The sequence below is a fragment of the Haliaeetus albicilla genome, chromosome 16, assembly GCF_947461875.1.
Source record: "Haliaeetus albicilla chromosome 16, bHalAlb1.1, whole genome shotgun sequence".
Taxonomy (NCBI): Eukaryota; Metazoa; Chordata; class Aves; order Accipitriformes; family Accipitridae; genus Haliaeetus; species Haliaeetus albicilla.
The window spans coordinates 13,221,430-13,234,169 of NC_091498.1; the positions used below are offsets into that span (position 1 = coordinate 13,221,430).

The window sequence follows — 12,740 nt, forward strand, 5'->3', positions numbered from 1 at the left end:
TGCCTTGTCCTAAGGACCTGGGAACAGTAAACAGAAATGGTAGAATATGTATTTTTCTGAGATCCCTTAGGGCTGTAGAGAGAACCCTGGAGGGACACAGGCAGCTGAGAAGAAATGAATGTTGGTAAATGGTATTAAAAACTAGCAGACAGGGAGAGATATATGAGTGCAAGATACACAGAGCTGTTGAGTGAGGGAGCAGACTGTGAACCCAATTTATGCCAGTGGTATGAGGAATAAGACAAGAAAGGTGGCACTCAGTAGGTTCCCTTGGCTCCTCATAAATTTCAAAGTGGCTGCCTTTCCTTTTTTAGTATCCTGTAAAATGCAACCCTGGGAGCGTTAGAAGATGCGCTGGTGAAGGTGATAGGAAATGAGAGAAGAAATTTCCTCATTCTGGCCTTCATTTCCCAGATCTTCAGTGATTTGTTAGTCAATTAACTGCAGGTCAGATGTATCTGTAGTTTGTTAAAGTGTTACATGCCAGTAGAATATGTTATTCAACTTACCTTGTCTGCATCTTTAGAACCACACTTGGCATGACAATGTTTTGGGTTCACAGTGATGAAGAAAAGGATCTTAATTTTTCAGCACCTTCTGTGCTGAAAGACACTTATGCTTTGTATATTTCTGTATTTTTAGTAGGACTGTAAAGAAGTTGCTGTCTAAAACAAACACTTAGAGGCCAGCTAATTCCTAGAAATCATTTTAATTAAGGGGAAGAAGAGAAGAGGAAGGAGAGGCAGCCTTTTGGTGTTCCTACTGTGGATTAGTTAGCTTAAGTCTGGGGGGCCAATGACTGGTACTTCTGATGTTCCTCATCAGGATCCTTGTCCTCTCCCCAGTTATCCAATGCTTCCTCCACCAGTGTTGTCATCTCGTCAGGCCACAGACCCTTGGGGGCTGAGACTTTTTTAGCTTTGTGCTCAGCACACGTGCGGTGCAAAACGACCATGTGCACCCAGAGAGCAAACACTAGCAAACACTAAGTGCTAATGAGAAGTTACCAGTGAGGCGTGAGGAGCTGCTTTGCAAAGCAAGTAGTAGGAATTGTTTTTTAAACTTTGCAAGTCTCTTCCCACTTCGTCCTTGGACATGCAGGCCTCTAAAAACTGAGGCCTGGGTTCATTTGTCATTGATTTCTCAAGGCACCCAGGAGGCCCGTTGCAGCTCTGTACGTTGTATGCTGTGATCCATCCTTGTAGAAGGGTGACGGGAGCCCCAGCATCATGTGTGGGTTTGTTCTGCTTGTAAATAGGCGAAGGTTGTGTCTTGTGATCTGGTTATAAATTCTCTGGAGGTCAGCAGAGGAGTTTGATAACATCTTGGCCTTTCCATGGGTATCTTCACATGGACAATAGCTCATCTGAAGTATATATTTTTGACCAATTCTGCATGATCCCTAAGAGTGGCTGTTCTGTTTCCTGGCAATCTGAATTCCAGCCAGATAAGGTCTCAGCTTCACATTGTCCTCTCTGTCCCTCATCTGAGGTAGCTGTTTTTCAAGAGGGTGTTTCTAAACGGTGTCTGCCTACACAAACCTGGCACAGTTATCTATACAGGGTCGGAGAAATCTTCTTAAAGGCATTTATGAAAGTATTCCCCTAACAGAATTTATTAACTTCAGTGAACTGTCCTCAGTGTAGAGTGTATAGATAAGACCTCATTACCTTCAGCATTGCTCAGTAAATGATCCCCAGGCCAACATTAACTAGCATTCCCCTTTCAGTGACTTGCTGGATCAGTTATGTATGGATTGCCAATGCTTCTGGCTCTTCCATGCCCACTGGAGACCTCCCATTCCCCAGGCACTCTCTGTTTCTGGTTGCCCTGAGGCCGTGAGGTCTGCCAGCCTTGCTGTAGCCTTTGGGCCTTGATGTACCTCTGTACTCTGCCCCATGAAAGTAAGGGTTTTCGTAGCCCCTCTTTATGGGAAACAGTGCGACAGTATAGGTGTCCCTGGCTCTCATGTCTGTACTCCAGAGGCTCTCCAGACCTCCAGGTCTGGGACTCAGCCTTCCTCCCAGGCTAGCAGTGTACCATCTCAACTCTCTGTCTAGTTGCAGAAAATGACACCTCAAGCTGAGCTCTCCCTGTTTATTACGGAAATGGTCCAACTCCTCCTCAGTGGCGTCTGGTGATTGACCCATGCCATACGATTGTCCTCAGCTGGTCAGGAGAAGCTCAGTGGGGGTGTGTGTGTACAGGTAATAGAACGCGCTGTCATGGGAGCAGCCGAGCTGCTTCGCCAGGAAGGGTCGCGTGCCATTGGCCAGATGATTTTGTGAGAAAGGCCGAAAGCTAGGAGTTGAGGACCAAAGTCACACTACAGTACAAGCTTGAATGAGTCACTTAGGTCCACACTGATGCTATGGAGTTTTAGGCAAGTATCTGAAGTGTCTTTAAGTTCAAAGCTTAGGTTGAGAGATGCTTAGGCTAGCCTTCTTCCTTCTCTTTAGTGTATGCCATCTAGTTCTGTACTTGTTAGAGAAAGTGCTGTCTCTGAGTGTAGGTGCATGTGTGAGAGTAGTCAGGTCTCACTAAAGCAGGAATATCATCCTGGCCAGTACTATGCCCATGTTAGTAGTAGTCATAGTATTAATGCACGTGGGGGAGGTGGGAAATATGTTATTGATTTCTAAAACAGTTAAACTCATTTAGTGTAAGGGCAGCTGTTTCAAAACTGTATGCATCAACCCTCTCAGTTTCACTCCACTGGCATCACAGCTTTCTGAAAATGAAAGCCTTGTAATGTCTAGGGAGTTTTCTACTGAACTTTTAATAGCTTTGTGATGAGGTGCTGTGCAGTTCAGCAGGTAATTGGCCTGTGTGTAACCCAAAATGTTTCTACAGGAGTATGTAGGTGAACAGCAGTTTGTACTAATTAAACAATTGCTTCCATTGAGCTGAACATAATTAATGCAACTTGGATAATAGAGAAAGGTAAGTTGGTAATTTAACCATTGTGGGTTTGGGGCAGAAATTTCAGTGATTTACTTTGTGGCAAAGAAGGAAGTGTTGGGAAATATTGCTACAGAACAACTCAAATGAAAAAGGATCACCTTTGCAGTATGTGTGGCTGCATATTAGACTTGTGCTGAAAGCTTTGTATATTTCTGCAAGGTTGTATGGCAAATTATAGTTAGAGCTGGGAGGGAGTATGTTCGGGGTTTTTTTGTCTCAAGAAGCTTTTAAGACTTGGAAAACTTGAGTGTACTTACAAGGTTGTGTCATTGCCCAAAGTGCCCCAGCAGTCTCTCCCCTACTCCCTCTAAGAGTTTTAACTGCCTGGGGTCAAGGCCAGCTCTGACTCAGGGCAGGTTCAGGACCAGGTTCCATAGTGCTTGGCTCCAAGCTCCAGCGTGGGCTGCATTGCAAGGGGAGGGGAGCCAGGAGCTGAGGGCGACAGCAAGGCAGGCAGGGCAGTGCCCTTACCACCAATTTGGCAAATCCTGCTGCACCTGAACAAGAGGAACAGGCAAGTCCAGCAATGGTAACCAGGGCTGGCCAAGAGTGCAGTGATCCAATGCATAGGGATGAGGCAGGTCCAAGATCAAGCTAGGGTGTTGCAGTCAGGAGCAGCAAGGTAGAGGGCCAGGCACAAGCTTGTGTGAACTCAGGCAAGGCCCAAGGGCTTTGAGCTTAAGTGTAGCTCCATAGCAAAGGGGTGAGGGCCCTGCTGGAGGCATGGAACTTTCTCACACTCAGCTGTTTCACAGCAGTCTAGTCTCAGCTTATGGTTATGTCGTTCTAGGGCTGGGCTTGAGCATGGGCAGCCAGACCCTCAGGAGAGAGGGGAGAGGTTTCAGAGCCTCTTCTGCACCCAGGTTAAATAAAAACAAAAAAACCAAACTTCTAAGATTTTCACACATAGAAAAAGAGAGCTGCAGCCTTTTCACCTAATGTTGCCAGTGGCAGGCTGGCCAGGGCACTTTCTGGGACTGAAATAACCACATTCAAGACTCTGCTTGTCCTCATCACAGATCTCGGCTTGAATTTGTCTCCTACTCCCAAAATTAATATCTTGCTATTCCTGAGATGAATATCTCGCTTACCAGGGCTTTGGTTCTTCTCGGCAGGGATTGTTTTTTTCCTAGTTCTTTTTTTTACACATGGAATTCCAGCCTGGAGCTGGAAAAACTTTATGAAAGCCAGGCAAATGACAAAACCCTCTTTATTTTAATTTACCTCAATGTTTGTGGGTGTTGTGTATCATCATAGGAAAGAGCGTGTTCATCTGTGGTGTGGCACTGTAATGCCAGTGAAAAATGTGCATTCAACCGTACATTGAAATTTTCTGTGTTTTAAATGCTTGTATCTAGTCCCAGAGCAAAGAAGCCCAACTGAAGCAGGCATATCTGGAGTGGCTGGGGCAGGATGAAATCTTTATCACCAATCTTGCTGAGCAGAGGCCAGCCAGAAGGCTATCCCCCAGGCACAAGCAGAAAGCATCACAACTCCTTCATTTCACAGGGCCTTGTATCTGAGAAATTCCCTGAAAACTCCTGTTGCCAGCAGTGGTGCTGGGTATTGTGGGACTGATGCTCAGTGAATTCCTGGTAATTTTGTCCTTGCCACTGCTGCTGTTGGGGAGGAATCACAATAGTTCAGTTGTCAGTGGAAGCTGAAGAGGAGGGCAGGTGTGGTCCTACACTAATTTCCTCCTTGTTATCACCTGGGTATCTGTCCCTGCTCTCAGAGGTCTGAAGTCATGTGCTGGAGTACAGGATTTACCTGCCTTTTCTTGTTGTTTTAAATGTCTTCTAAGTATCAGCTAAGATTAAAACACCTCAAGTGTTCTTTAGATAAATGGCTTGCTCTTTGTAAGCAAAAGCAAGGATTGAATTGTCTTGACATTTTATAATCCTTCTGGTTTTGCATGTTGCAGCTTAAATGTATTGCAAAAGGCCCCTGTCATTTCTCTGAAGTCTGCTGGATCTCTGCAGATGGGTGTAATATCCTCACTTCCTTGCAGCCTCATTTCTGTATCTGGTCCTGCGACCTTAAGGAGCCTGATGTAAGGTTTTGTTTTCCTCAGGACTGTGCTGGCTTCTTGACAGTTTAGGCATACCTGTTACTAAATTATATCTGATGAGGAAATATGAAAAGATCAAATATGGCTTTATTCTCTGGAATACCTCAGCTACATGAGTTGCTTGAGGGCAGAGCTGGGTGACTTCTTGTCAATTGATGCTGTCTTATTCTCCATGGTACTGCATCTCTGTTTGAGCTGCTGGAATTTATTATTTGTGTCATGAGTTTTCCAGCCTCAGCTCTAATCTTATTTAGTTGTGAACAGTCTGTATACAGCATTGACACAAACTGTTTCTATGCCAAGTTAATACGCAGTGTAAGGGAAAACACATATTGATGGCTGTGTTGGATTTGGGAGCCTGTGAAGCTCATCATTCCTGCCTTTTCTTATCAAATAGTAGACTGTGCCATCAGGGGCAGATGTATTTCTGTCAAGGGAAAGAAAGAAAATTCAGTCCCTTTCTCTTTCTGCTCCGGTGCTCCAGGAGATGCAGAGAAGAGAAATGTGATCCCCGAGGATCTCCGCAGATAGCGAGAAAAGAATATACAGAGAAGGTGAAACTCAGCTGCAGGATGCCATACCTTGAGGAATTCCAGATTCAACTGACTTGTGATACCTCAGGCTTTAAGTTGTCTTTTGGTAGTAGGCATTGTAAATGATGCTGTGTTCAGGCAGCAGACAGCACCATGCGGGCTCTTCCAAGAACACAGGGGGTGTGTGTGTGGTGTGTTGTCAATGGGCAGTCAAATTCTTATACCAAAATGGCTTTTTTGATAGTCACTTTTTTCCGCAGAAATGTCAGAATTAATGATTATTGATGGTAGAAGCATTTTGTCAATTGTTCCTCCCTTGAAAATAAAACAGTCCAATTAATAATGCTGCAAGGAAATGTTTCACAAAGAACTGGAAAATGTACCCATTTTGAATCCTGGTGAAAAATAGAGCTTTCAGTGTGCCAATATTTTTTTAAAAATTGTTTTCTGACAAGCCTTCTCTTGGTAAGGGGTCTCACTTATCAGGGGAGGTGAGGAGTTAATGACTATCTGGCCATGGTGTTAGATGTGTCTCTGTGTGTGAGAGACTGGTGGTGGTGGTACATAATCCTTGCTGCTTAAAACACTCCCAGGTGGGAGTTGCCTGCAAAATGCTGCTAGTTAGAGCTTCTCTCCAGCTGCAAGGGCAAGGACTGTGGCTCATGTGGCTGGTGTTCAGGTATTTCATAATCCAGGTTTGGAGTGTTCCCCACTCCTTTCAGTTGCCTCGCAGTCCCCATCAGTTGGCTCAGACCTGCTCTTAATCCCAAATTTTGGCCAAGGCTGAACCTTGGGTACCAGGGCAGGGAGGCCTTGAACAAGAGATGCCTTCCCTCCCAGGAGACAGAGTGCCCTGTTAGTTGCCTTTAGGGCATGATGGAAATACCATTCGTTTAATCTGATCTGTTTAACTTTGGCCATACTGCCATTGCCCTTCAGATTTCTGGTTCGCATTTGTGATACTTTTGTCTTTCCCCTGGAAACTGAGCTTGCTTCATCAGTTGGAGTGGCTGCTGAAGAGCAGTGAATTCTGCCTTTTTACCAGGCTTTTAAAGAAATTATTTATGATTCTAAGATGATTGGATGTGTTTCAGTGTCAGCACTGGGTATGCATTTTTAAGAATGTTATTGAGATGCTTATACAAAAAATCAGCTAAGCATGTTACTAGGATGTTGTTTTATAGTGTTAAAGAAAGTATTGAGTGGAGTAGTATTAAATAAAACCTTTCAATTAATTTATCAAAACATTTTCAGTGCTTTCTTCTTTCCAGGACAGGCAGAATTTAAACACCAAGCAAAGAAAAGGAAGAGAAACATTTTTTTGACCTTACATCTTGCATCTCTTTTGCTTTAACTGGGACTAGTTAGGCTGAATACAAAATCATAAGCTCAGAGGCTTAATTTCTGTTGAAGGGAACCTCTGTAGCAGGAGTTTGAAAATTCACAGTGTGATTGATGTCAAGCAAGCCTGAAGTTGCATAGGCTTTGAGCTTGTTATCTGCAATAATGTGAGTTAACCTCAGTGAACAATCGATGGCCATAATAATGGGCTAACAGACCATCCAGATTTAAAAAATGTAGATGACGACAACAAAGAGATCTTGGGTTTTTTACACTTAAAAAGTTAAATGAAAAAGTTTAAAGAAGAACTTTCTGATTAATATTTTGATGGGACCAGTATGGTTTTAAAATTCTTCAACAGAATGGATGCTGACATTCCTTATTAGTCTGGTTTTCTGGCAGACATGAAAAAACAAGTTCATAAAACAAAAAGATTAAAAACAGTGGAAAGGGAAGAAGCCATTTTAGTAATGTTGCCTATAGATATGTTTCATTAGGTGGGAAGTAGAGCTGGTCCTCTGCTTCAGGCAAAAGTCCAGATTTCTGGGCTATGTGCCTGGTCAGTTGTATCTCTATATGTAGATCTCTGTGCTAAAATGCAAAAGGATTTACAGCAGAGGAGTTAAAGTTGTGGTGGTCTCTAAGAATATAAGTAAAGCAAATTCAGTCTCTAAGGATATAGGTCAAGCTAGATAAGTGATACATAAGAGAGACAAGCACTTTCTTGGATTGAAGACAAGGCAGAAACTTTGGATAGGTACATTGTAGAAACATTTCCTCCAAGTTTAATTTTACTCAATTTTTTGTTGATTTTGCTGCTTTTGCCATTTGAAACTGGAACAAGCATGGAATTGTGTTTGTTCTAATAAGCTGGAAATGAAAATAAAGGCACATTTGTCCCAATGAGGTCCTTTTTAATATGTAGAGTTCTCCCAAGGTGTCCTCCTGTTCATGCCTCACTTCTGTAAAATCCTCTCTTGAGAGCTGCTGGGATATAGAGTTTGGACACATTTTTCTGGTTGTGAATAATCTGTTCCTATACTAAGCAGATTTTGTATCTCGCATAGCACTTTAAGCTCTGTCCGCTGTGCCTGATGCAGTAATGCTGCTTTAAGCAGCAGAAGTGTTCAAAAGTGGGTAAAGACACATCAGTGCAGTCAGTGGTTCATATTCTCCTTTCTCTTATAGGATTACTTCTTGAAAAATCTTCTAATGCTGTACTTGAATTCTTTAATTTATGCAATAGATTTTTTTTTTCCTTCTTGGGACTTCTCCTGAACTGAGAGTGTGCTTAAATGGGAAGGAATGGCTCTATTTCTTCTGTCTGTCTAATCTAATTAATCTATCTCATTTATTCAGTAATTAGAACATACAGATTTTTAAAAATTTTTTTTTAACTCACGAAGTAGAAGACGGAACTGCTGAACATCCATGTTTGTTCCTGTAGAGTCTGTCTGGTTGAATAAAACACACCCTCCGGTGCCATCCTCTTCACTTGAAACAGGTGTTTGAAGTTCACCCTTTTGGATGACTTTGAACTGAGGGCAAGGAAAGCCTACTGGGAAAATAAACGTCAAGGCCTTGTAGGCCTTTTGAAAGAGTTAAATCACTCTCTGATCTCACTGGTTTTAGTCTGGCTATTGGGTCTTTAAGCATCTTGTCTTTGAGGATTAGTCTGAACTCTTAGTTGTCCACGCCTGATCGCTTCTGTCACTCCAAGTACACTAATCCTGCCCTAAGCAATAACTAAGGCAGTCATTGCATTGGCATAAACACTCTTGTTATTCTCCTTATAACATTCTCCACTTAAAAGCTTTCCCTTCAAAGCCTTTCAGCCAGTCCATAACTGGGGCGATGCAGGGTGGGGAACGTGGTCAAAGCTGAGCAGAGCCATAGCACTTGATAAATCGCTTGTTCTCAAGTTCTCTGGGCTCCTGGAGGAAGGGAAGTGTCACCAAGACACCTTTTGACTAAAACCTGCTGGTAGCAACCTGGCAAAGTCTTGATTCCCAGGCGGTTTGTATTAGAACGGGATCTAACATCTGTACCTGCCAAGTGCCCTGTGGGCTTTGAGAAGACTTCTTGTGTAGTTTAGAAGCAGTATGCTTCTAAAGTATGTGAGTCTTATCATGAGAGAAGTGGAGGGCCACAAAGACGATTAAGGGACTGGAGCATCTCTCATATGAGGAAAGGCTGAGAGAGCTGAGACTATTCAGCTTTGAGGAGAGAAGGCTTGGGGGTTCTTGTCAATATATATAAATAGCTGAAGGGAGGGTGCAAAGAAGATTGGAGCCAGGCTCTTTTTAGTGGTGCCCAGTGACAGGACAAGAGGGCATGGGCACAAACTGAAACATAGGAGGTTCTGTCTGAACATCAGGAAACAGATTTTTGCTGTGAGGATGACTGAGCACTGGCACAGGTTGCCCAGAGAGGTTGTGGAGTCTCCATCCTTGGAGATCTTTAAAAGCTGTCTGGACACGATCCTGGGCAACCGGCTGTAGGTGGCCCTGCTTGAACAGGTTGGTTGGACCAGATGACCTCCAGAGGTCCCTTCCAACCTCAGCTGGTCTGTGACTGTGAAGCTAAGTTTTATTACAGAGCATCACGTGGGCAATGACCTGACTTGGGATGGAGGTTTAATTTTCCTGCTGTCTTGTGTCCTCCAGTGCTATGTGCAGTCATCTCATTCTTTTGTACAGTATGGTCCCACTAATGACGCCTTTTGCTGTTCTGTTGGGTTTTTTTTAAAGTTATTTTTTTAGTTTTAGTTTATTAAAAGAACCTCCGGTTTCTGTATGCATGAGATTTTGGGGAGATCCCAGCTTTCATTTAAAAATATAAATTAAAAATTAGTCTTTGTGGTTATAGAGAAAAAGATCAAAAACATAACTTTCTAAAAAGCCAAAATATTGACTAATAAAGAGATTCTAATGCTCAGTGTTTTATGAAGACATTTCAATTTTAGGAAGCTGATTTTTTATTTTTCTTTAAATTAACTTGGCAGTGTTAGTTTCTTGTATTTTCTGTTCTTTAACAAACTTTTATTCCCCCAGAAATAATGGATTTAAACATTATAAATTCCACACATCCAGAATATATGTATGCATCTTTTTTCAGTCTCAAGTCCATGAACTGCTCATATCTGATCCAGTGTTGAATGTGATTCAGATTATGCAAAGAAGCTGATAATGCTACCCTGTTCTAATTAGGTGCTTGAACAAGGGCCTAAGTGGAAACATGCTGTGTGGGATGTTCAGAAGTGCCCATGGGAGAAAGGAGCTTAAGTCCCATTGAGAGTGAAGAGCTTGATTCCACCAGCTTGAGAATGTGATGTCTCCCCCATGCTCTGCTCCCGCTGCTGTTGGCAGGTGTTGTCATTCTGATGACTTCATGAGCCAAGCTATGAGTTTCATGCACCATCCCTTTACAGTCACACTAATGAAAAGTCTTATACCTTGCCAGGTTTTTCTCTATTAGGTTTCAATCCAGTGATTTCAGTCCAGTTAATGAGGGAGTCTCTTTTGTCCTTCCCAAAAGACACAGTTAGAGAGAGTTGTTTTCCTTGTATTTTGCAAAAGACACATGGCTTCTGTCACACAGGCTTCTGTTTTGCAGGTCCCTGGTTTGCTGGTTGTGGAGAGGCCACCTTGTCAACTGGGCTCACGTCAGGTGCTCTGAGCTCCCATTCCTGCATCAGGTACGTGAGTGGCTGTGATCAATTTATTGATCTAAAATGAAGTTCTGGGTGGATAATTGCATTTGAACTTAAGGCCTCAGTGAATGGGTTTTTAAAAAGTAGAAAAGACAATCTGCAGAAGCTATTATAATTAATATAATGGATCAGGCTGGTAACAGAGATGTTGCTTACCGCTGATGTGGATTGTGTTTCCTTGTTTCCCTCAGAGTGGGATGGCCTGGAAAGACATTGTGCTGAGCCCTTTGGGTGAGGGGATGGAAGTGGGCATTGAATTATTATTCCAGGATCCTCTTTTTTCTCTTAGTACTACTGGCAAACTAATCTAACTTCAAGTGATGTGGGTATTGTTTACCTGAATACTGACAGCAACTCTGTTCTTTCCAAGCCAGATCATTTTTTTACATTAATGATGAAGGCTGATATATTATGAGACTTCATTGTTTAAGAAAAAATAATTAAAAAAAAAATACTGTCTACTGAAGTCATGCGTGAAATCTGTCCATCTTCATTCTTTCCCCCTTGAACCTGCATCTTTTGTGCACAGTCTATGTATTTTGAATAGGGAAAAAAACCAGCCCTGTCCTTCAATTATATATGGAATTATATATATGTCCTTCCATCTTATAAAAACAGTGGAGGTATTGAAGAACACACTGTGGTAGGGGAAGGGGAGAATGTCACAGAACACAGTCCCTGAAGTGGGGAGAAAGGAAGAAGACAATACATTGGAGTTTATGTTCAGTTCCCTCTAAAGCCCTGTAGGGAAAAATATTTCTGAATCTTCTGGAAGAATAAAGCTACAAGTAAAACACTGTAATAACTTCCAAGTGGCTGGATCTGAAGCGGTGAAGCATTTAAATGGAGGGGTAGTCTTCCCCCTTTCTTTCATTTATCTTAAATACATCCTATTTTGGTCTCCTTTAAACAGTTACAGTGGACACAGTGACCAGCCCCAACCTCCAGTTGAAAATCAGATTTTGTCAGAAATCTGGAAAGAAAAATAATTCCTAGTTTGCAGTTGAAACAAAAATCAGCACTCACTGTTGACAAGCTACTGGAGACACTCAGAAAAGCAATCACCACTGCATGGTGTGCCTTTTAACTGGGAGTTACAGGTGATTATTTAAATCCATGTAGTCTGTGGACTTCTGCAGCACATGCAAACTGAGGATTTGACCAAGGTCTGTGGTGTGAAGCGGTATTGAAGTTGGGATTCTAACGTTAATTGGTATTAACTTTTGACTCGGCTATTCTCATACTCTGAAAAGCTGGTGTCTATCAGGAATTTTTATGTTGCTTGATTTTCAGTGACCCTTCTCCTTCAGCTCCTAGCTGTCTGGTTCTTTGCAGGAAAAGGTATTTTCTTTGCTTTTGTGTGTATCTATTGACTTTGATTGTTAGTTACAACTGGAATTAAGATCTGTGCTATGTAGTCAACATTACCTTGTGTCCATTGAATTCAATCAATCAAAGCTCAGCGATTTATGCTAGAAAATAACTATTTTTGTCACTTTTTCACACCTTCTGTTTTCTGCAAAGACTAAAATATCTGTTGTTATTACAGGCCCCTCAGAAGGGCTATTCTGTCCATGTAGGTTTTACAGGTAAACGGAGCAGATTAATTTGGTAGAGTGGCCATAATTTACCACCTAATAGAGTCTGTAATTGGAGTAGGGGTTTGTTTTATTTTCTGAATTACTATGCCAAAACTTGAAAAACTTTGCTTTCAATTCTGAAACTGAATTATAGGTTTAGGCCAAGGAGATGCAGCAAACAGGCTTTCAGCAGCTGGACTGACCCAATTTTCTGCATTGCCAGTGATGATTTTGTTGGTTTTGTGTGATTATATATTTAACTCAAGCAGAGCTTCCAATAGGCAAGGATCAGAGAAGAGTAGGAAGCTTCTTTGTTTGCTTTGTTACTGTAAATATTCACACAGCATCACTGTATAATTTAGAGGATACAGCTCTGAGGGCCATATTTAATCCCTCATCCTTACAGCATTTTGCACAGCTCTGCCGTATAAAGTGTGCAGGAAAAAACCCAAACAAAATCTGTTTCTCTGCAGAAAATTTTTGTATTGAGTCTTTAAGATTGTCTTTACAGACTAAGGACGACCCCTTTTTTCTGTGGT

At 42.2% G+C, this 12,740-nt stretch overlaps 1 protein-coding gene across 11 annotated transcripts in view; it reads left to right on the forward strand.

The window, feature by feature from the left end:
* TSPAN4 (tetraspanin 4) overlaps window positions 1–12,740 on the forward strand; it is a 488,885-nt gene that overhangs the window by 150,341 nt on the left and 325,804 nt on the right. For 8 of the 11 annotated variants that reach the window (XM_069803556.1, XM_069803562.1, XM_069803561.1 and 5 more), the window contains one exon: window positions 10,525–10,606. Coding sequence is in view for 1 of the 11 variants with exons in the window: in XM_069803548.1 (XP_069659649.1) it covers window positions 11,693–11,721 (29 nt within the window). In the remaining 10 variants the exon portion in view is untranslated. Of the gene's footprint in view, window positions 1–10,524; window positions 10,607–11,534; window positions 11,722–12,740 lie in introns of those variants that run through there. The other 3 variants (XM_069803552.1, XM_069803548.1, XM_069803558.1) reach the window with 1 other exon arrangement.